The 21,052-nt window shown below is 43.2% G+C and overlaps 1 protein-coding gene across 4 annotated transcripts in view; it reads right to left on the minus strand.

Annotated features, from left to right (window-relative positions):
• Positions 1-21,052, minus strand: part of THRB (thyroid hormone receptor, beta) — a 366,193-nt gene that overhangs the window by 104,748 nt on the left and 240,393 nt on the right. For all 4 annotated transcript variants that reach the window (XM_011974799.1, XM_011974798.1, XM_011974801.1 and 1 more), the window contains one exon: positions 2,018-2,081. In XM_011974799.1, coding sequence (XP_011830189.1) covers positions 2,018-2,039 — 22 coding nt within the window. In that variant the 5' untranslated portion in view covers positions 2,040-2,081. The remainder of the gene's footprint in view (positions 1-2,017; positions 2,082-21,052) is intronic.

A 21,052-nucleotide genomic window follows, 5' to 3' on the forward strand; every position in this document is an offset into this window, starting at 1 on the left:
CAACAACAAAAATTGCCAGAGGGGCTGATCCAGAGGGGCTAGAATGAATGGTCACTCTGCCTAGATGAACTGCGCTGTACCTAGAACTAATCCCCACAGCAGGCGAAGACCATTTTATTACCTACTTTTATACCATGTTTTGCCATTTCATATGTCTTGGGGTATGTTCTTTGAGTCTAAACCTTTGGACACTTTTTCAGGTGGGCAAATTATCATGGAGTAGAGAGCTATCCTTATAGCACCTGCTCTCACACTGTCCTTTATCAGAAAGGAATACTGTCCCTCCAGTTTGCAGCGTGGCTACCTGCTGTCTGGTATCTGTGTGCTCACACCTGTGTGTGCTTGTGAAGACTTAGGCCATCACTCCTTCTGACTGTGATTCCCATTCATCCCAACAGAAACATTGAGGCTGTAGCTAAGGTTGAATGTGTTTGTTTATGACATAAGGAGTGCGATTTTAGTGGCGGAGAATTTGACCTACTTGGCTGTGGAATGGATGTCGGAGTGGGTGCATTTTGGTGCCTGTTGATGTGAAATAAGATATGTGATTCCGATGCCCTCACCTCCTACAGGCATGAATCATTGTGGTTTGCCCAGGCACCCCATCTTTTTGCTGTATCAGGAGCTCGAGTATGGGTGGGTAGAGAGGCTGGGCAAAGATGCTGGGAGAGATAAAGTTTATGGTCTTTGGGAGGTTTCAAAACTTTCAGAAGGCTGAGTGGCAACTTCCAGTTGCTTCAGTTACTCAGGTCTACTGGATAATAAGTTCTTGGAGCAATCCATCCTGCATGTTTAGTTCATCACTGGGTGATGACATGAATAGATCACCAAAGGTCAGGCTGCATCCTCGACACACAGAGGTCTATGGGGACCTGCCCTGCTGCCATGGTAACAAAAAGGACAGTGGTGGGCTTGCTGCTAGGCTGGAAGGTATGTAGCTGAGGTCATAAACTGACAGCTCATGGCTTGATTCTAGTTAGCAGACATATTTCGGCTGAGCCATACGTCTATAAGATTTTTATAAGTTATTTGCTAACATCTAACATTTAGGTTATTTCATTTAAAATCTGAATTTCCAACTTCTCTTGCAAATTTGAAATCTGTGGACACATGGGGCTCCATTCCTTCTTGTCAGTGATTGCTTAGAGTGGGAGATGGCTTCCTTTTAGAAAGAACTAGAGTTCTCTAGCTTTGTTTTTCCTTTTACCCAACCTTCGCCATCACTGGTGTTATCGGCCTGTTCCCTCACACCTTTGAGTGTACAACCATCGCTCTATAAATTGCACAAAGAATTTGCACTATTGCAACCTTGTATTCCTCCAAGATCATTCTGTCTCTCCCTTGACCCTTGCTAAGAGTTTTGTAACTGACTTATACCTTACATGACCTAATCATGTTCCATTCTGACTCTACTGCTGAATGGAATAAACAGCCAACTTTTGAAAATATACACTTTCTGTGGTCACAAAGTATGTAGAGCCATTTATTATATGAATTGGAATGACTGTAAGAATTAAACATACACTGTGTGCAGTGGCTCACTGTAAATCCAAGCACTTTGGGAGGCTGAGGTGGGAGGATCACTTGAGCCCTGGGAGGCTGGGGCTGCAGTAAGCCATGAGTGCACCACTGCACTCCAGCCTGGGTGTCAGAGCAAGACCCTGTCTCAAAAAAAAAAAAAAAAAAAAAAAAAAAGAAAAAAAAAAAAAAAAACCCTGCTAAAAAAAAAAAAAAAAAAAAAAGAAAAGACAATAGCAAACAGTGTTCAATGGCTAAAGGATGACTAAAAATGAATAGTCATTTCCTCTCCATCACCTTTCTGGGGAGGATGCATCTTATAACGTCAGAAGAACATGGAAGTACGTTTGTAGGGATGTATTCACAGGATTTAATAACACTTATTGGTTTGGAAATAATGGTTGCTGAAACTCGCAAGTTAATCTTTAAGAACCTATAAGTTCACTTTAGGTGGAACAAAAATGAAAACAAAGAAAAAGTTAAAAAAAAAAAAAGATACCTGTCATACTGTTGGGAGTCATAGGTTAGTAATCATTCTGGATCCCTTTTTTCACTGACATCTCCTACAAAGAAAAAATACAAAAAAAAATCACAGATTACAATCTGCATTTTCCATAATGGTTTTGTTCCAAACAGTATCATATGCATTCATTACCTTGAAGCAATATTTGTTACTCTCAACTCAGAACTGGGGACATTGAAGCATAGGTGGGCTATGTGATATGTGTAAATTTGTAAGACCTCTTAATTTTCATCTCAGGGTTCCTTCTATAAACATGTTTTAAAAAAAAATTTTTTTTTTAAGGTCAAATTTTTCCATCTTGGCTTTTTAAGAAAGCTACCAGCCCACTGATATGCTGTTTATCCCCAGAGTGGCTAAGATGTATTAGCATCTCTAATCTAGATCTTGCTTCTCCAGGTGTGCTCTGTGGGCCAGCAGTCTCGGGATTGCCTGAGAGCTTGTAAGAAATAGAAAATTTGGGCACCCTCTTAGTCAGAATCTGCATTTGGACAAGATCCCCAGGTGATTCATGTGCACTTTAAAGTCATAGACACACTGCCCTGGAGAACTGAATCCATATTCTCATCTGCCCATTTATGACTTGTCCTCATCAGAACTGAACTCTCCCGCTCACCACTACCTTAATGAGATCCAAGAGCAACAGAGAGACTTGGCCCTCAGGCTGGGGATGGAGGCCTGGTGTGCGTCAGTGACCAGAGGTGCCCTGACCCAGGGAAGAATGCTGAGGAAGGCCGCACACAGACGGATGACACAGATGGACACTGGCCGGTGATGAACCTGGGTCACAGCCCTTCAGCATATTGCTGGAGACAGATTAGGATTAGGTTTCTTTTTCTGGAGTGTGTTCTCTGGCCAGTGGTAGATGGTGGTAGCACGTTGGCTTAGGAATAGCACTGAAGCCTGAGGTATGGGCTTGAGGTCCAACGTTGTAATATACTACCAGCTGTGGGATCAGAAGTAATTTCAAAGCACTGGAAACACGATTTCTCCAGTATAAGATGAGGAACTGATACTTGTTCTGCTTATTTCACAAGGCTGGTATTTCTGAGGTTTGAAGATGGTGTGAGTGGAAGTGCTGGGTAATCTATAGTGCACTGTGCACATGAAAGGGAGGAACAATCTTGTTAAATAACTGGTTGGAGAAGAAGAAGGAGGAGGCAGAGGAAGTGTGTGGATTATGTTTTCAACACAGATTTATACATAGCCATTCATGCTCTGTCTCCACATCTAATGCTGCAGCAATGACCTCAAACCTCGATCATACTTCTTATCCCATTCTGTGGAAATTACATGTTTACATGGCTGCCTTTCCCACCAACTGTAATCTCTTTATGGCAGAGACTGTCTTTCTCATGTTTATATCTTCTACACTGAGCAGAATGTCAGATACATAACATGTACTCAACAATATATGTTGAACAACTAAATAAAATAAGATGAATGAAGTTGACATAGCAAAGTGTAAGCTGCCAAATTGGCATCCGATGCAGGGGATGAGTATTCACTGCTAGGAAAATGCATTCTTGCCTCAGATTAGCTCGTCAAGGATCTCTACCACAAGTCCTTTGTCCCATCCTTATTCACCTGTCCAGCAGTGTTTTGAGTGAGAGGCACCAGGTTCTGAGATGCCTTAGGTGAGAGCACAGGTCGTATCTACAGTATTGCGGGTCCTGACCCTGTTGCTCCTCTTAGAAACTGCGCTGCCATTAACTTCCCCCTCCCAACCCACGGAAGCTGCCACGTTTTCACGTGCTACCACTCCTGAATATTCTAAAGAGGTGGTGGAGGAACTTGGCTTGGACTGTGCCCCACCATAGTGCCCCACCTCTGGCCAAAGTGGCTCAAGACTTGAAGTGGACTAATAAGATGATTTTTCAGGATGAAAGAAAGGGAAGGAGTGAGGGAGAGACAGAGAGATTTTATCTAGATCCTCTCTAGGGACAGAATTTATCAGAAGTTAAAACTCTAAAACTGAGACCATATCTCTCAGCCACCTGGAAAAAGTCCATTTGAAGGTGACAGAGAGGATCCATCTGACATTCACAGAGAGCCTGAAGTGGAAGGAGAAAGCTGTGGTGCCTCTCAGCTCCTCCTGAGGCCCAGCCGTGTCCTCTTCTGCCCCTCCAGGGATTTGGCTACTCAGTCCTTCCTTGGATGCTCTCAGTAAAATATTACCCTTTTTACAATAAGCTGGTTTGACTTAGGTTTCTGTCACTTGCAACCAAAAGAATCCTGACTGATAATATTAAGATACAACATTAATACAAACATGTCAGCATAGTTTTGTATGCTTTTTATTGTCTAGAAGGCAAAGCTATAAAATCCCAGTTATGTCCTTATGGTATCATCAGTTAAAAATATCTTCATTTTCAAAATTCCAATTGAAAAGGCATATGAACTACAGGCAATTATTGTGTGTGGGGCAGAAAGCACCTAGGAACAGGGAAAAAAATCCTAATTCTTATTAAGACTTTAAAAAGTGTTATCACCACAAAATTTGGTACTAATGTTTTCTTTTTAGTACTACTTCAACCATAGTACAATTTAGTACTTTAGTATTTTAGTGTTACTATTACTATATAACAGAAATAGTATTACTAATAATATTAATAGTATACTAGTGTTACTTTTACTGTAGTATTTTGGTATTATTTAGTATTTAGTAGTATTTACTACCATTTTCCTTCAGTGAGCTCTAGAGTTTTCAATGTAATTCCAGCAAAGCTTCTAACAATCCCTCAGAGAAGGCAGGTGTCCCTGGGCCTCCCTTCCTGGTCTCCTATCCTATGTGGTGAGTGTTGGTAAAGTGCTCTGTACTGAGGAGGGGAATCCCAAGATGGTGCTTTTCACAGCCATGGCAGAGGCCCGGAGCTCACCAGCAAATCATGGGATCAAAGGAGAAAACAAAGTCCAAAAGAACTTAAAAGTAAAGCAAGCTGAGTTTCTTTACTTGCCAGGAAGGAAACAGGCACCGCGAAGGGCTTTGTAGGTCAGGGAGGAGGAAGGGTCAAGGACTTGATGGGTTAGAACGGGGTGGCTATGCTAATGAAGGATTGATACCTAGCACCTGTGTGTCAGTCATTAAAACATGCCCTATTTCTCTCTGGTCAGGGAAGTGTTTTCAATTACATCCAGTGCGGGTCGGTGTACCACGGCCCTTCAAAGTCGATGGTCCTTTAACCACTTCAACAGTTCAGCACCAGGGGAAGGGAAACGCCATTCCATTTAGTCTTCTAGGCAAGTGCTACCCAAGTGGAGAATATTCCTTTGACATGGGTCATTCATTTGTTTGGTTATCGCGAGGCCTTGGTTGAGGCTACTCTGTTCAGGCAATGGCCTAGGTTTTATTCAAAGACAACACTGTGGCCTGTCCACAAGCAGCTTCTAAACTAACAGAGGGAGAGAATTGCACCAAATAAGTGCAAACATGTATACAGGTTTCACCCTACATGTCTCTTCAGAGTGGACTGGGGCCATGAGAGAAGGTAAGGTTATTTCTACTTGGGCTTATTTGGGGAGGATTTTGAGTGGAGGTGACCCCAGGCCTTTCGGCCCTTCTTTTAAATAGACTTCTCCCCAGGTTATGATTTAACTCTTTGTTCTCATCCTTGTGCTCCTAAGGCCCATGGACTACTCTGAAAGGAATGAGCTTCATACAGAAAAACTGGGTGGCGCCTTTACATTACGAAGGTTTTAAGCAGGGGTGTGATGTGACCCAATGCGTGTTTTTAAAGCTTTCCAGCAGCTCGTGGGTGGAGGGCAGACTGGTCAGGCCACGGAAGGTCCAGAAGAGAGAAAAAGGTGCTGGAGTTTGAGTGGAGGTGGCGGAGATGGTGAGAGGGCTAGGTGTTTAAGTGACATTTAGGAGGTAGAAACAAGACTTGTGAAGAATGTGATAGGAGCATTTAACACTGGGATAAACACCGCGGATGCAGACAGGTTAAGATTGGAGGCTCTCTACCCTCAAGGAATTTACAATCCATTTTATAAGCTGGTTGGGAAGGAACAGCTAAAAATAAAAGTCACAGATGCCATGTGCCAAGGGGTGGTGCTGAGAATCATACAGGTGGAGCCTTCCTCTGCCAGTTCTACCCGTTCTCAGCCCAGTGCTGTGTCCCTTAAATAAAGCTCATTCCACTCATTGGAAGAGTAGAAAAGCAGGCGTTCACCTCTCAAACACATAAAATGTGTTTGTATTTTAAAAATACAAATGATGGTAAAGTTATTATTGAATCCTCTGAAACTGAAAAGTAAATGGAATTATTATCAACACTTAGTAAATAGATCCAGGGACTTTGGAAGGCCTTGGGCTCCATGCCACACTGTGAACTGTGGCTGCTGCTAATTACTCTAACAGCATCTTGGGCAGCATGGACAGAAATACAGCTGGGCACTGTGGCATGCACTTGATACTCTTAGCTACTTGGGAGGCCAAGGTGGGAAGACTGCTTGAGCCCAGGAGTTTGACACCAGCCTGGGCAACATAGTGAGACCTTGTCTCAAAAAAAAAGGAAAGAAAGAAAGAAAAGATAAAAAGAAGGAAGAAAGAAAGAAAGAGAAAGAAAAAGAAAGAAAGAAGAAAGAAAGAAAGAGAAAAAGAAAGAAAGAAGAAAGAAAGAAAGAAAGAAAGAAAGAAAGAAAGAAAGAAAGAAAGAAAGAAAGAAAGAAAGAAAGAAGAAAGAAAGAAAGAAAGAAAGAAAGAAAGAAAGAAAGAAAGAAAGAAAGAAAGAAAGAAAGAAAGAAGGAAAGAGCGAGCCTGTAGGACACTGGTCAGACCACATGTGGGCTGCTACATTTTAAGAGGGATGTCTCATGTACAATATCCTGGCCGATGGAAAACATATCTTACGGAAACATTGAAGGAAACCTAGAAAAGGGAAGAGTCACATGAGGGGTAGACAGTGGTCTTCAAATATCTGAGAAGCTGTCACGTGGAAGAGAGTGCAGGCATGTTCAGTGGACAGAGGACGGTGGAGAGATGCTTGGAGACCACTGAGGGGCCTTTCCCTGCCCTACCTGACATCTAAGAAGATACATGTCTCATAGGCTGGGGCGGCCACACAGAAGAACACAGTCTCCTTACCTTGCACTGCTTTTTGCTCTCAGGGCATGTTAAGCCTCTCTTGAGAAGACCTGGGTCTTTAAGCTGCAATAAAGTAGGCACCGTGTATATGAAATGGCTCCAGGGACAAGCTAAAATCCTGCTCCATGTCCCTCACTCCCTTCAAATTCTCCTTTAAAGCTTCATTCTTTAGTTGAGTGATCTCAGCTATTAGGGAGTGTGCTCACCTCAAGAAATGTAATGAAAAATTTCATTTCCATTTAATTATATCACTTGCCCCTCCCCTTGAAAAATGGGCAAGTGATTTGGTATATATTTTCAGAGGGTTCACAGATATTTCACAGGTGCAAAATCTACTCACGGCTGCCATATTAAGCTTTGACTATGGACTTGATCAATCTTAAAATGCAGATCACTAATGGAAAAGATGTAAGTTGATGTAAATGTGATCTAGTGAATAGAATGAAAAGGAGACACAAGAGCTATTTTTGGTTGGGAGCAAAGAGAAGAGAACCTACAAGCAGTAGATTCCTTTGTGGGTGGAAGATGAGTTTCTAAAAACAAGCCTGGAGGCTGAAGAGGAATCCGTCAACCCAAGGATCTGGTATAGGGCTGTCCCATTAACCCCATCAGACACCAACTCAGGCTTTAGATCATTCAAGATGAATTACTCACGGAGCCCACTCCTGCAAGGCTTAGGTGAAGAACCAACCTGTAACTCAGGGACAGAAGAGCTGAACAAGAGGGATAAAAGATGTGTTTGAAGGCACTGAAGAGACTGTGATTAATTACACCTGTATGAGGGAACCCAATGGTGATATTTGAATTTGGCTTTGGAAAAATGAGCTGGGATTTTTTTCCAGGCAGGGGATGAAAAGCATGGCTCAGAAGCACCAAAAGAGCAAACGGTATGTGATTGTAGGAGCGGGGCAGGAAGTGACTATGAATGACACTGCAAATGCAGTTTCAGGCCAGAGGGTGAATGGTCTTGAAAGAATTGCTGTGGAACTTGGGCTTTATCCCATGAAAAATGGGGAGCCCTGGAAAGTCTTCAGGCAGTGATCTGGTGTGAGAAAGGCAGCCCTGCTGCAGTGTGGAGAAGGCCTGCTTGGGAGGCTCACCCTTTGGTGGCACCTCTTTGAGTGGGATCATTGCTATTAGGTTGATGCAAAAGCAATTGCTGTTTTTGCCATTACTTCTAATTGCTTTTGTTTTTGCACCTACCCAACACTTTCCTGTCTCAGTATTCAAGGTCACAAGGCTAGACCAGTGCCAGAGAGAACACCTGAACTCCTTCTTGTAGAACTCCAGCGCGCTTGCCCTGACCACACACCTTTGTCCCCTTGCGTTTCCTTTCTCTGTATCGAAACTACAGCACTGAAGGGGCGTCTGTAAAAATTACTCCATGAAAAATCTTTCCACATAGACCTGGTGAGTCATTGTTTATCCAACCTGTGCACTGAATCAAAACATGCTTCCCCTCACAGCTCATCATCAACCTTTTCAGAGGAGAGGGGTCTGTGGCCTTTTCAAACTGTCTTCCTTAGTTTTTCTTCTCTGTGGCCGTCTCAGGAGGACGGGTAGCAGAGTGTCATGCAGACTGATGTATCAGATGATGAGATGTAACAGGGCTCATCTGTTAATACTTCGGCAGGTGCTTCATGGGCAGCCCAAGGAAGCCATGACTAACTGGGTTGGGGGCTGTGGGTTGGGGAACCTTCATTAGAAATTCTCTTGGTTCATTTTAAAAGGTCAGACCCCTGAGTGTTATGTTATTACATACCCTAGCCTGAGACCATTAAAACTGGGAAGACTTTCAGAGAAGGACACATCCATCTTCTCACCTGGCATTGAGCAAACGTGACTAGATGCAGAATCAGTGGATGCGCCAGATTTCCTAAGAAGTTGCCGTGTAAGAGGGGGGCATAGCTTGGGGATGTGTCTTGAAGTTGTGCTAAGGTAGCAAGCAATTATTTTTATGAAGTTTATTTGGTATTGTGGGGTGCTGGGTATGACTGGAGTTCATGGGATGGGGCTGAGCCCCTTGCCCCACCCTGTCCCCACTTGAGCCTTCTCACAGCTCCGTCTGTGGCATCTGGAAGCACAGCTGAATAAACGCAAATGGCTGTCCCCCCAGGTGGTCTGCACCCCATGCTAGGAGGGCAGTGAGGTTGTGGATCTCTTAGGGGTAAAAGTGGAGTTTCCCCTTCTTTTCCTCTTCTCCCTCACAGGAGGAGAGGAAGAGCTATACATCAAACCTTTGACCCTGGCATTTGGGAAATATTTTAAAGAACAAGTCCAATCCCAGGTATGGGGGAAAGGCTCCTGGTCTGGGCATCATTCCAGATGGCTTTGGGTCTCAGTTTAGTAGTTTGGGGATCATGGACAAGTTCCTTTAACTCTCCAGGCCTCATTTGTAAAGATAAATCACAATTCCTGCCCTCTCAGGGTTATGCTGAGGACAAAAGGAATTGGAAAATGCCTGTAAATTTAAAAGGAGGACACAAATGTAATGTATCGGGACACTTCTTTATTGTTATAGGCATCATTATTATGATCTCCTCATCTCCTGGCCAGCCTCAATCATCCCACAGGCATGGGGAACTGAAGCTCTTGCCTGGTCTAACTTCAAGGCTCCCTGAGGTCATTTAAAGACTCAAGAACAATACAGAGTCCATCTCCCCAGATGCCGTCATCACCAAGACTAAAAGGAGGTGAAATTGCTTCTCCTTCACCCGCCATTCTCCTCTTGCAAGGCTGAATTTTACCTTTTGTGAAAAAATTTTTTCCCTTTCAAGGTTACTTTGCATGTTCATTTAACCTTGTTATGGGGAGTAAGAAAGTTTGGACACAGAAATAAATTTGTTCCCAAGTCTATAGCATCCTAAGTGCAACCCCAGCTGTCCTTCCCCGAGGCCTTTGCATTTTAATATTAAATCTAGGACCCAATGAAGTGAATAAACAATGGTTGAATTTCTCATGATAAGAATCAGTTAAGAACTCAAATAGGAGAACAGAGGCAAGGTGTTTTCAAATCATACCACGCTGTGATCCACCTTTTGTATTCAGTAAAACTAACCCTATTTGGGAATATAGTATCAAAAAATCAGTAAGAGAAAAAACATGAAAAGCTAGTGTAGTTAGACTGGGCATGAGGCTAGAGAGGAATGTAAGACTCTGAGTTAGTAAAAGTGTGGAAAACTAGTGAAAGCTCTGTCAGTCCCGTAGCCCAGGTATTAATCTGAGTGGGTCACCTCTTGGAGGGGAAGGCAGTCAGAGTCTCTCCATTGGGTGTGGCAGGAGACTCACGCCCCACATAACAGACTTTAGCAAATGACTGTTGAATGGCAAAGCTATACTTTTCATTTTCAGATTTTCAGGCAGTCTCTGTAAGTGTTTTGCCTTCAGGAAGGGAGATAATTCAACCAGGGTCTGTGATTGAAACTGAGCTTCATTTGCTGTGCTGATATTTCTTTCTGTTCTTAGTAAAATAATTCACTTTTACTTCCACTCCACCCACTCTCTCAATTCAAGTTCAACAATCTCACTCTAGAGTTCACTCTACTCTTTATGTTAGTCAACATCCAGGCCAAATCATCGTCCTCTTCTCTCTCTTCCCCTTCGCCTCTCCTTTTCCACCTCTCTCCCAGGCAAAGTCACCATGGCATGTTGCAAAGAGCATCGGCCTCGCCACTTAACTATGGGATACTGAGTCAGGAGCAACCATTCCCAAAATGGGAATAAGGCCGTACATCTCAAAGGGGACATTGGGTTAAGTGAGACATGCGCACTTAATCGATGGTAGTATTCTACACCCTTCCCTGCTGGGTTCTGGGGCTACAAGCAGAGTAAAATCTGATTTCTGTGTTGAGGACTAGGGCAGCAGTGGTAGAGGTGGAGTGGGCCTTAAACAAACATAGCCCCCTGCAAATCTAAAAGCATCAACTACATCTAATTTATTGTCACATTGAGTGAAACATGGAACACTTTTAAGCCAAATAAGGTAGTGATATAAAAGTAAAGAAGAAAACAGCCAGTAAAAGTTTTATGAGACCAACCTGAAAGGACCAGCTTGGCCACCTGCTGTTTATAGTGCAGTTTCCTTATGGCTGTCTTTCTCTACAGGTGGCCTATCATCTCTGAACACTCCTGAGAAATGGAAGATGGTCTCTTAAGAGGGCAGCCCAGAGGTAGTTTGAGGAAACGTCTGACAGCAGGAAAACACTTCGACAGATGCCCCTTTGGCCAAAGCATGCTGTTAAAACTGACTCTAGTGACACCTGGTGGATAGTAGGGTAACTTCTCCCTGCTAAAGAAAGGCTGTGTGTGTGTGTGTGTGGGGGTGTGTGTGTGTGTGTGTGTGTGTGTGTCTGTGATGAACGGACTGGAAACACATTCATCATGTCAGGGAAATTAATTCCTAAGGAATGAGGGTACCATGCAAAACCACCAGATGCCAGAATATATAATTGTGGTTAGGTGACTCACTGAGACACATGCATGAAAAACAACAAACAAGAATGTGACAATAAAACATTAAGACTGCAGCAAAGGATTTATTATTGATTTTTAAAAAGAGTTTGATAACGAGTAAGACAGTAACAAGCAATCCACTCCCTCCCGCAACCCTGGATGGCATCATAAGAAAAGACTCTAGTACTTGATCACTTGATAGTATCATCTGAAATTTAAAAGAAAATTCAATCTTGTCCCAGGGAGACAGTGTCTCTCAGTCTGAGTCAGTGCTCTGCTGCCTCTGGAATCTGCAGTGAGCTCCTTCAGATTTTTATCCCTGGGATAAAAATAATAATCTTCCTAAATGGGGTGTTACGAGACTGCTGTGCTCCTAAAATTCCCTTGAAGATGAAGATAAAATTATCCTAATAAATATAGTTATAACTGTTCACTACTTCTTCAATGTCAAATGGGGGTCAGGGGACATGGCGCTACATTGCAAAGCTCTTGCAGAAATTGACTTCAGAAACTTTGTCTCCATTCTCACGCATTAGGTTCTTTTTTTCTTTTCTTTTCTTTTTTTTTTTTTTTGAGACAGAGTCTCGCTCTGTCACCCAGGCTGGAGTGCAGTGGCACGATCTCACCTCACAGCAACCTCTTTCTCCTGGGTTCAAGCAATTCTCCTATCTCAGTCCCCTGAGTAGTTGAAATTATAGGCACAAGCCACCATGCCTGGCTAAGTTTTGTATTTTTAGTAGAGCCACGGTTTCACCATGTTGGCCAGGCTGGTCTTGAACTCTTGGCCTCAAGTGATCTGCCCATCTCGGCCTCCAAAAGTGCTGGGATTACAGGCGTGAGCCACTGCATTCAGTCACACATTAGGTTTTTGTTTGATTCTGCTTGGTAAAGGTTCTGTTGGCTCTTTATCAGAAATTCCAGTGGTTTTCTGTAAGGTGTCAGGTGCATGGTATAGCACACACAGCCTGAATTTGTCTTTCAACAGTGTGTATCAAAGGTGATTTTCAGGAATGCACCAGAGCAATTATTAGTTCAAATCTGCAAGAGTTAATCCATCCTATTTGGAACACTAAATTAGAATTTAGGTCATCATTATTATTATTTGATGGAGTCTTGCTATGTTGCCCAGGCTGGTCTCAAATTCCTAGCCTCAAGCAATTCTCCTGTCTCAGCCTCTATCATTATTATTATTATTTTGAAAAATCACAGGAGCCTTGGTTAAGGGTTGTGTCAGGGAGCTGGGATGGGTAGATCTGGGTAGGAAGGTTATAAAGGAAAGAAGCCCCTCAAAGATGCTAATCGTTCTAATTTTCTTTTAGCTTCTCCCCTGCTAATATTTAACCTCAGAATGTGTATTTCCTGCAATGCGATGGCTTGAATGCATGATCCTGCCATGCAGTTGTGTACAGTTGCGTGCACATGCAGAACGTGTGCAGTTAAACTATACTTGGGGGCAGTCATGCTGTAACAGAAATTCCCAACTTTCTCAGTGTATACCACTCTTAGTGTTTCAGTAATATTTTTTACAGTGACTCTTGGTCAAAAGAAATACTTAAATGCCCTGTTTATGAAGTTATGAGATCCAAACAGCTTGATAGTTGGATTTGCATGGTGTCTGACAGTTGTTTCTGGGTTTCTCTCAAAAATTAAAAACATCCCACTGTATTTCTGTGGGGTTGCTGTGGTACCCAAGGTGCTCCGGTACAGATTTTGGGAACCATGGCTGTAAAAGCTTTGAAAATCAGTGAAAAGTCTAAAAGTGTGATTTGCATTATCTCCTTTCACCCCTCACTCTTTGTGAGACCATGGCCACAATATTTCACCTAAAGGTGCCATTTAAAAGTTTCATACAGCCAAGTGAGTCGGCCTGGCTTACCACTGTGGCATGGAGAATATGAGAAAGAGACACAGAGTGAAGTCTTAGCAGGATTTAAGGCAGCCCTGGGAATAAATCAGGCTTAGTTATTATTCAGTAGTTTACTGAGCCCACATCATATGTGGAGGCTACGACAAAGAACCTAAAAAGTAAAAGAACACTTATATCATCTGAGAAGAGGATGCAATAGGTCAGATTATCACTGGGAATTACACGGATGCCAACCATAGCTGAGAAGCTGGCTACATACTGAACACTTCACATTCTTAGGTAAAAATCACACAAATAAGCACAAGATGTTCAACATGTTGGAAGAGTTGTATGAATACCTCAATAGATGAATGCATGACTGGTTGCCTGCATTCCAATTCTGTTCTGCTTCTGACTTACAGGTAGCAAGGAGCTACCTATAGCGTAAGCCAAACTAGTGTCTTTCAAACTTTGGTGAGCATGTGAAGGGCTTGTTAAAACCAACTGCTGGGCTCCATTCCCAGAGTTTCTGATTCAGTTAGTTTGGGGGTAGCCTGAGAGTTTGCATTTCTAACAAGTTCCTAAGTGATCTGGACATACTTTCCAGGGCCCACATGTTGAGAACCACCAGCCTGATCCATTTAAGAACATGTTGGAGGAACTAAGGAGCCATCCTGATAGGCTATACTCACTCAACACATGGCAGGCACCCCCACCTCTCCATCCTGACCTGCACATGGTTAGCCTTCTCTAGAACATTTCCAGCGAACGGCAGCTTACTCTGGCCAACACATCCAGTTCTGTTGGTGGACTGTGCCCACGGAGGGCCACTTGCATTTTAAATGGGCACAGCTGAATTTGGGACACTCAAGTCCTGTGGCACCAAAATGGCAATGTGACACAATGGGAAGGGGACTGTACCAATTGGGCGCTTTTATTTTGTATTTTCCAAAAGATTGGCTTTGCACTCTGCTTACTTGTAAGTATGGGCACAACCACAAAGGATGCAGAAAGGCGTTCTCAGTTCTCAAGGAGGGGTTTTCACAGCAGAATCATCTGAGGAGCTTTGCTCACTATCTCCAGGCCTGGGCCCAATAATGTGTACTTAGAAAAGGCCACTCAGGTGATTCCATTGAGACCTTCTGCTCACGGGAGAAGTGCTTGAGTTTGAGCGTGGAGACAGGTCACCCTACTGTCACCTCTTAACCCTACAGCCATTTGCTCTGCCACTGCGAGCCCACATGTGTATGTCTCACTGTATTATGTCCGGCTCAACATCCTCAGGCCTACAGAGAAATCTGTTCTTGTGCCTCTTGTTACCCTTCCTTGGATGGTGGCAGTCATGGCCAGTGTGGCTTATCCAAAGCACATGGCCAATTAAAACTCATTAGCTAGGTGCTAGAGAACAGATCCAAAAAGGGGTACCTGCTATTGCACCAACAAACCAAGTGCACCTTTCTAGTAGACTTCTATACTGAACCCTCCTCGCCTGCCCCTTGTCTTTATTTTCTTAGAGCAGGGTTCTCAAAGTGTGCAGACAGCAGAATCAGATCACTGGGGAACAAGAGAGCAATGCAGATGCTTGGCCTGTATCCCAGACCTCATGGGTTATAAACTCTGAAGGTGGGGTTTGGGGCCTGTGTTTCTAATGCATGCTTGAGTTTCAGAACTACCGCTTTATAGTTTTGGTGCATTCCCCTGCCCATCGCCACAAATTAGAAGGTCTTCAAAAGGTAGGGACCACCCTCCTTCCTCCCCCAACAAGTTAGCACAGTGATGGGTGCATAGTAGGAACTCAAAAAACATCAGTTATTTCTTGAAGCTAGGGCAGCTGTACTGCCTGCGCACAAGAGTGAATAAACACCCCCTTGGCGTGCCACCTCTGAGAGGTTGCCAACACTGGGTCTCAATTCTCTCCCATTTCTTATGGGTTGTATTTTCCATATTTACAAATCAGCTTTCCCTAAATCCTCTCCAAGATTTTTACATTCTTTTCAGCTCAGGAAGCCAAAAACAAGATGGCATGTTTTAGCCAATGTCTGTTTCCTGCTGGGGGGGAAGGGCATTTTTGCATGATTCTTAAATTCCATACTCCCAGCATGGTGATTATTTTCCGAACAATAGAACCAGATTGCTGATTCATGTTCGGCTCACGGCTCCAAGCATATTTTTTTTTTTTCCTGCTGTACTTGTGCCGATGCAACACAATAATGTTCTATTCATCCGTCTGAATTAGAAATGCCAGCAGCTCAGATATGCAACTGAAGAATCCCCCCTCCCCTGTGGCTTATTTAAAGCCTTCCCACAAATAACACATTTTGAAATATTAGACGGTGCTCACTTTGAGCCATTTGGCTTGGGCAAGGACAGTTAAACCTTATTTTTTTTTTCTCAGCTGCTCCTTGCACAATGCCTGGCACACTGTCACTATTATTCTTAAACACTGTTTGTTGAGTGAATCACATACCCTCTTCTAGAGGTTCAAGCCTTATCCTCCTCTTCTGCCCTGATACATTACAATAAGCCCTTTCTTAGGTGCAGAGAGAAAGCCCCGCTCTCACATTCAGAGGCTCGTGTTTGGATCCAGCCAAAGAATGAGATTGACCTCAAGGTCTGATGATCCAGGTGGGCTCCAGCCAGCCCCATCCCAGTTTGCACGCTGTCTGCAGCACCAGTCCTGCCACTGCTATAGCAGCAAGATCTTTGGCTGCCTCTCAGCACAGCTTTGCCAATGAGCAAGTGGGGTCATCTGTGGGGTTTTGTTTCCTAGCCGCAAAGTCAAACCAGGGGGACTACTTAGTGCTCCGAAAGCTCTATGGTCAACCTGGCTTGCACATCAAAATCACCTGCGCATCTTTGGGAGGGGGGAAAAAAAAAACCCCAGTGCCCAGGTGCACTCCAGGCCAATTAGTGTTTGCAGCTCAGGCCTCAGTGTGTAAAGCGGCCTGGGTGATTCTGACGCGCAGCCAAGGTTGAGAGTCACTTAGGTTTAGAGGCTCTAAAGTAGCCTCTAAAGTAGTATCCAGGGGTCTCCTGCAACTGCCCTTGCCCCTCCTCATCTCTGCTTAAAATGGCATTCCAACAGTTAGAATACGATTCCGCTGCTGCCACCCCTCTGCTCACAATCCCACTGGCTCCCCCAAGGATCTGCGACATCTGCCTCTCTGTCTTTCCTCTCCCAGTTTCAGCTTCACCAACTCCTTCCTATTCCTCAAACATGTCATATGTGGCCCCTGCAAGAGGGCCTTTTGTGTCAGGATTTTTCCTTGTCTGAAATGCTCATGCCTACAACACCTGATTGGGTCCCTCCCTCACCTCCATTAAGGGTTGAACACCCGAACTTCTCAGGGATGCCTATTTGAACATCCCAGTGCTGTCACCTGCCCCTTCCCTGGGCACTGCACTTCCCAATACCCCTTATCTTCCTCTCCGGTCTCTCTTTGCCGTAGTACTTAGCGTCTTTTAACATGCTGTACATTTTACTTCCGTGCTTTGCTGCTGCTGTTTTGACTGTTTTGTCTCCCTCTGCTAGGAAGTCAGCTCTACGGGGACAGGGATCCTTTTCGTTCTGTTTACTGATGACCCCGAGTGCTAACACAGTGTGTAGCTCATAGCAGGCCCTTAGTAAATACTTGTTAAATGGAGACCACCCTTGTTGGGGGTGCTAGGGATACGTACTGAATGGAGGAAGGGAGGTTCAGTGACACAAAAGGAGATAAATTTCCTCAAAAATGACAGATTTTGAGGAAACACTTATTAAATTCTAATTATGAGAAGTTGCCAGGCAATGTCTAGGTTAAAAAAAAAAAAAGGCACACTCTAGAGACAGGAAGCGGATGAGTGCTCAGCTAGGGCAGGCTGGTGGGAGTGGGGGATTGGTTTAAGGATGGGGAGTGACTGCTCATGGATACAAGGGCTCCTTTTGGGGTGGATGAAGGTATCCTAAAAGGAGATTGTGGTGACGGCAGTACATAAATGGCTGTAAATACACCAAAATCCACTGAACTATGTATTTTCAATAGATAAACTTTGTTATATAAATTATGTCTCAATAAAACTGTTAAAAATACACACCTAACTGAAGCATCATACAGGGTGTTAAAGACAGACCTGAAAAAGAAGTAGGCTATTATTATTTCTGGTCAGGCATATGGATTTTCTCTGGCTTGAGTTTTGAATTAGGCGTGAGAGAGAAGCTTCCATATCTCTCATTTGCTACCAGAGAAATCTATTTATTGGTAGAGAAATGTAACTGAAACTTCTTGATCAAGGCCTACCTCAAGAGCAATTTATTCGGATTAAATGGTTTTCCTTAATAATTTCCACATCTATCAAAATTCTGCAGTCTTTTCGAGGCCTCCAGGGCAGTTTTGGAAAACAAACAGCTACTTTGTATGAAACTGAACTTTGACACTTTTGAACTTATAATGAACTTTAACACTTTTGAACATCAGTGCCTACTGATGGGCAATTGCCCCGCACAAACAGAGCTCAAAGCGTCTGTGGCAGTGAACTGAGATGTTGCTTAGCTAGCAGCCCTGTGAATCTTCCTCCTGAGAACTCACTGATGTTATGGTTACCTAATAATATATATGGAACAATAACAGCACATTGCAATGAAAATGATGCATGGTTACAACTCAATGAAGACCATTCTCCCTCTTCTAGGAGCTTGACAGCATACTTTGTTAAGCTGTGAAGGGGGAAACTTTCTTTCTGCTCTTCTGCCTGTTTCTCTGCTCAAAATCTTGACACACGCCCACCAGTGCACAAAGGGTCTATTTGAACAAAGGTCAGGAGGCTATCCAGAGTCCTGGCTTCAACCTTCTCTTTCGGGAATCCCTAAGATGTGAGCAACGTGGTGATATGAGAAGACTCTTGGGGACTGCTGCTGTGCGTCTGGAGAACTGAGGAGGACACAGTCACTATGCCATCAATAATCAGAATGTTTGAAGGAATGGATACGTTTTCTGCTCATTGATGAAACAGAGGGCCAGAGGACTGAGAAACTTGTCCCTTGTCACCCAGCTGGCATGGGGAAGAGTTAGACTGCCAACCCACAACAAGTGCTTTTAACTGCTGAGCCATTCTGCTTCCCACCTGCAAGGTGCACATCACTCAGCTGGGTGCCATGATGGGCGCAGAGATGACTAAGCTCCACCCCTTTCCTTCTGACAGATATTGACTGGCAGAGGAGACAGGATGTGCACAAACAATTCTAATTAGGGGAGGCTGTATTTGTACTCTGTCAGAAGTGCAGAGGGCCATGAGTGTGTGTGGAAGAGAAAGAATAACAAAAAACCCAACTTTACAAAACATGGACACTCCACAGGTTACCATGCCTCCCCGCACAGGGACCATGCCAGTTTTTCTCTGTCAAGATCCAGCTATAAACTGAGGGCCTGGTCAGGTGGGGTGGCTCATACTTATAATCCCAGCACTTTGGGAGGCCGAGGCGGGCAGATCACTTGAGGTCAGGAGTTTGAGACCAGCCTGGCCAATATGGTGAAACCCCATCTCTACTAAAAATACAAAAATTAGCCGAGTGTGGTGGCACATGCCTGTAATCCCAGCGACTTGGGAGGCTGAGGCAGGAGAATCACTTGAACCTGGGAGGCAGAGGTTGCAGTGAGCTGAGATAGTGGAACTGCACTCCAGGCTGAGCAACAGAGCGAGACTCTGTCACAAAACAAAACAAAATAAAACAAAACAGAGGGTCTTTCATAATGTGGGTTATGTAAAGTATAGTTTATTGGGTTGGTATCATTCTGATCATGCAATCTGGATGCTTGGACAGAATAGCTACATCAGATTATTTTAATTTCATTTGTACATGTGTCCCCAAAGATAGCATGTCCCTTACAGAGATGTTGTGAGAATTAAAAGAGTTCAGGCAAGAAAAGGGCTTAGGATAGTACCTTGCACATAGTAGGTGCTCAGTAAATGTGAGTTGTTATTGTTATGCATAGTTAATCCAAGGTTCTGGAGAACTGAGTATCGGGTACTAGAGACCTAATTCCATAGGGTCCTGGTCATTTTGTTACACACCAAGAGAAGAGCTGGCATGTGAAGTGTGTTCCTTTCATGGGGGTGTCAAGAAAGAAGGCAGTGGAACACTCACTGAGTGCCACTGCTGCCTACTGAGAACTTGATTTACTTCATGCACTGGTTGTAGGGTTGCAGTTTTTGAAAAGGGCACGGTATTGATATTTGTCGGTGTGAAATCATTTCTTACATAATAGCTGGTAACATTAGGAAAGAGTGGGATTTCTATTCTCTAGCATGATACTATGTAGAAGAGATTTAATGAGAGGATAACCCAGTCCTCTGGGGGCAAAAGCATTTGTATAACTGACTCTTTTCAGCAATTCTGCAACAATGAATAGGAACCATTTGACGTCTCTGTTGGGACTTCAACTAATGCTTTCCCAGTGAGAGAATATTTAAAAGAATATTTTCACAACTTTACTTTCCCTCAAAAATATAGTTTTGATCCCAAAATGATAGTTTTTACAGGTGTCATTTGGGATGCGTCAGTTGTACCATCTCTAGAGTCAAGAAAATGTTTATCATAAACAAGGCCCACTGAATGACTAATTTTTGTATATGAAAAGGAAAGACAGTGGATCTTGGTCATCAATTTGTATTGTTGATTTTACTTACTATAAACAAACATGAACCATTTCATTTTTCAGAAAAAAAATTCATGTAATCTGAAAACAAAGATTACCAGAGAAACAGGAATTAACCTGTTTCAAAAATGCTAAAGAAATATTGTGGCTCCCACATGAAATGCTTGAATGTGTTTCTGGAGTCACTTCTCAGCTCCATGGCAAAGGCCAGCTAGACAAAACGTGGATCTTGGCTTCAGAGTAGAATTCTACAACAAATGTAAAGAGTTTCTATTTGTTGTGTTCCATGAAATTCAGTACAGAAAAAAGAAAATAACAATACTTCTTTATGATGAGTAAATATCTTAATCACCATACATCTTACAAACGTGTGCACAGTTTCCTAAAAAGTAAGGATAGTAATGATGATAACAATAAAGGCAATAATAGCAATAGCAGCTAACATTTGTTGAGTGCTTGCTATGTTCTAAAGGGTTCTGGTAAGTTCTAGGGAAACTGCCAGGGATTCTGCTGCCTCCTTTATTACTCTCATTACTCGTATTACCAACATATGATGTAGGTGGTACCATCCACATTTTACAGTTGGGGAACTAAAGTTAAGAGATGTGACACCCTTGCCCAAAACTGCAAAAATTTTAAAGTGGGAGAGACAGGAAGCAAATCGTTTATGCTCTAAATCACTACACTACACTTGACTGCATCTTGCAAGAATAATAATGATTACATGCATTTATATTGCCTTTTTACACAGTATTTTTTCATTTGATGCTTACAACCTCATTTTATTATCTCTTTTACAGATGAGGAAGCTGAGGCTCAGACGTTAAATGTCTAAAGATAAACACTGGTATATGGGGAAGTCAGGACCCAAAATGATGCCTCCTGACCCCGAATCCCAGCTTCCTTGTGAAGAATTAGAGCTTCCATCTTTTCTGAAGGAAAGGCCCTAAGAATTTTCTACAATTTTTCTACAAGCAAAAATCACATCTATGGGATAT

The sequence above is a fragment of the Mandrillus leucophaeus genome, unplaced genomic scaffold (assembly GCF_000951045.1).
Source record: "Mandrillus leucophaeus isolate KB7577 unplaced genomic scaffold, Mleu.le_1.0 Scaffold149, whole genome shotgun sequence".
NCBI lineage: Eukaryota > Metazoa > Chordata > Mammalia > Primates > Cercopithecidae > Mandrillus > Mandrillus leucophaeus.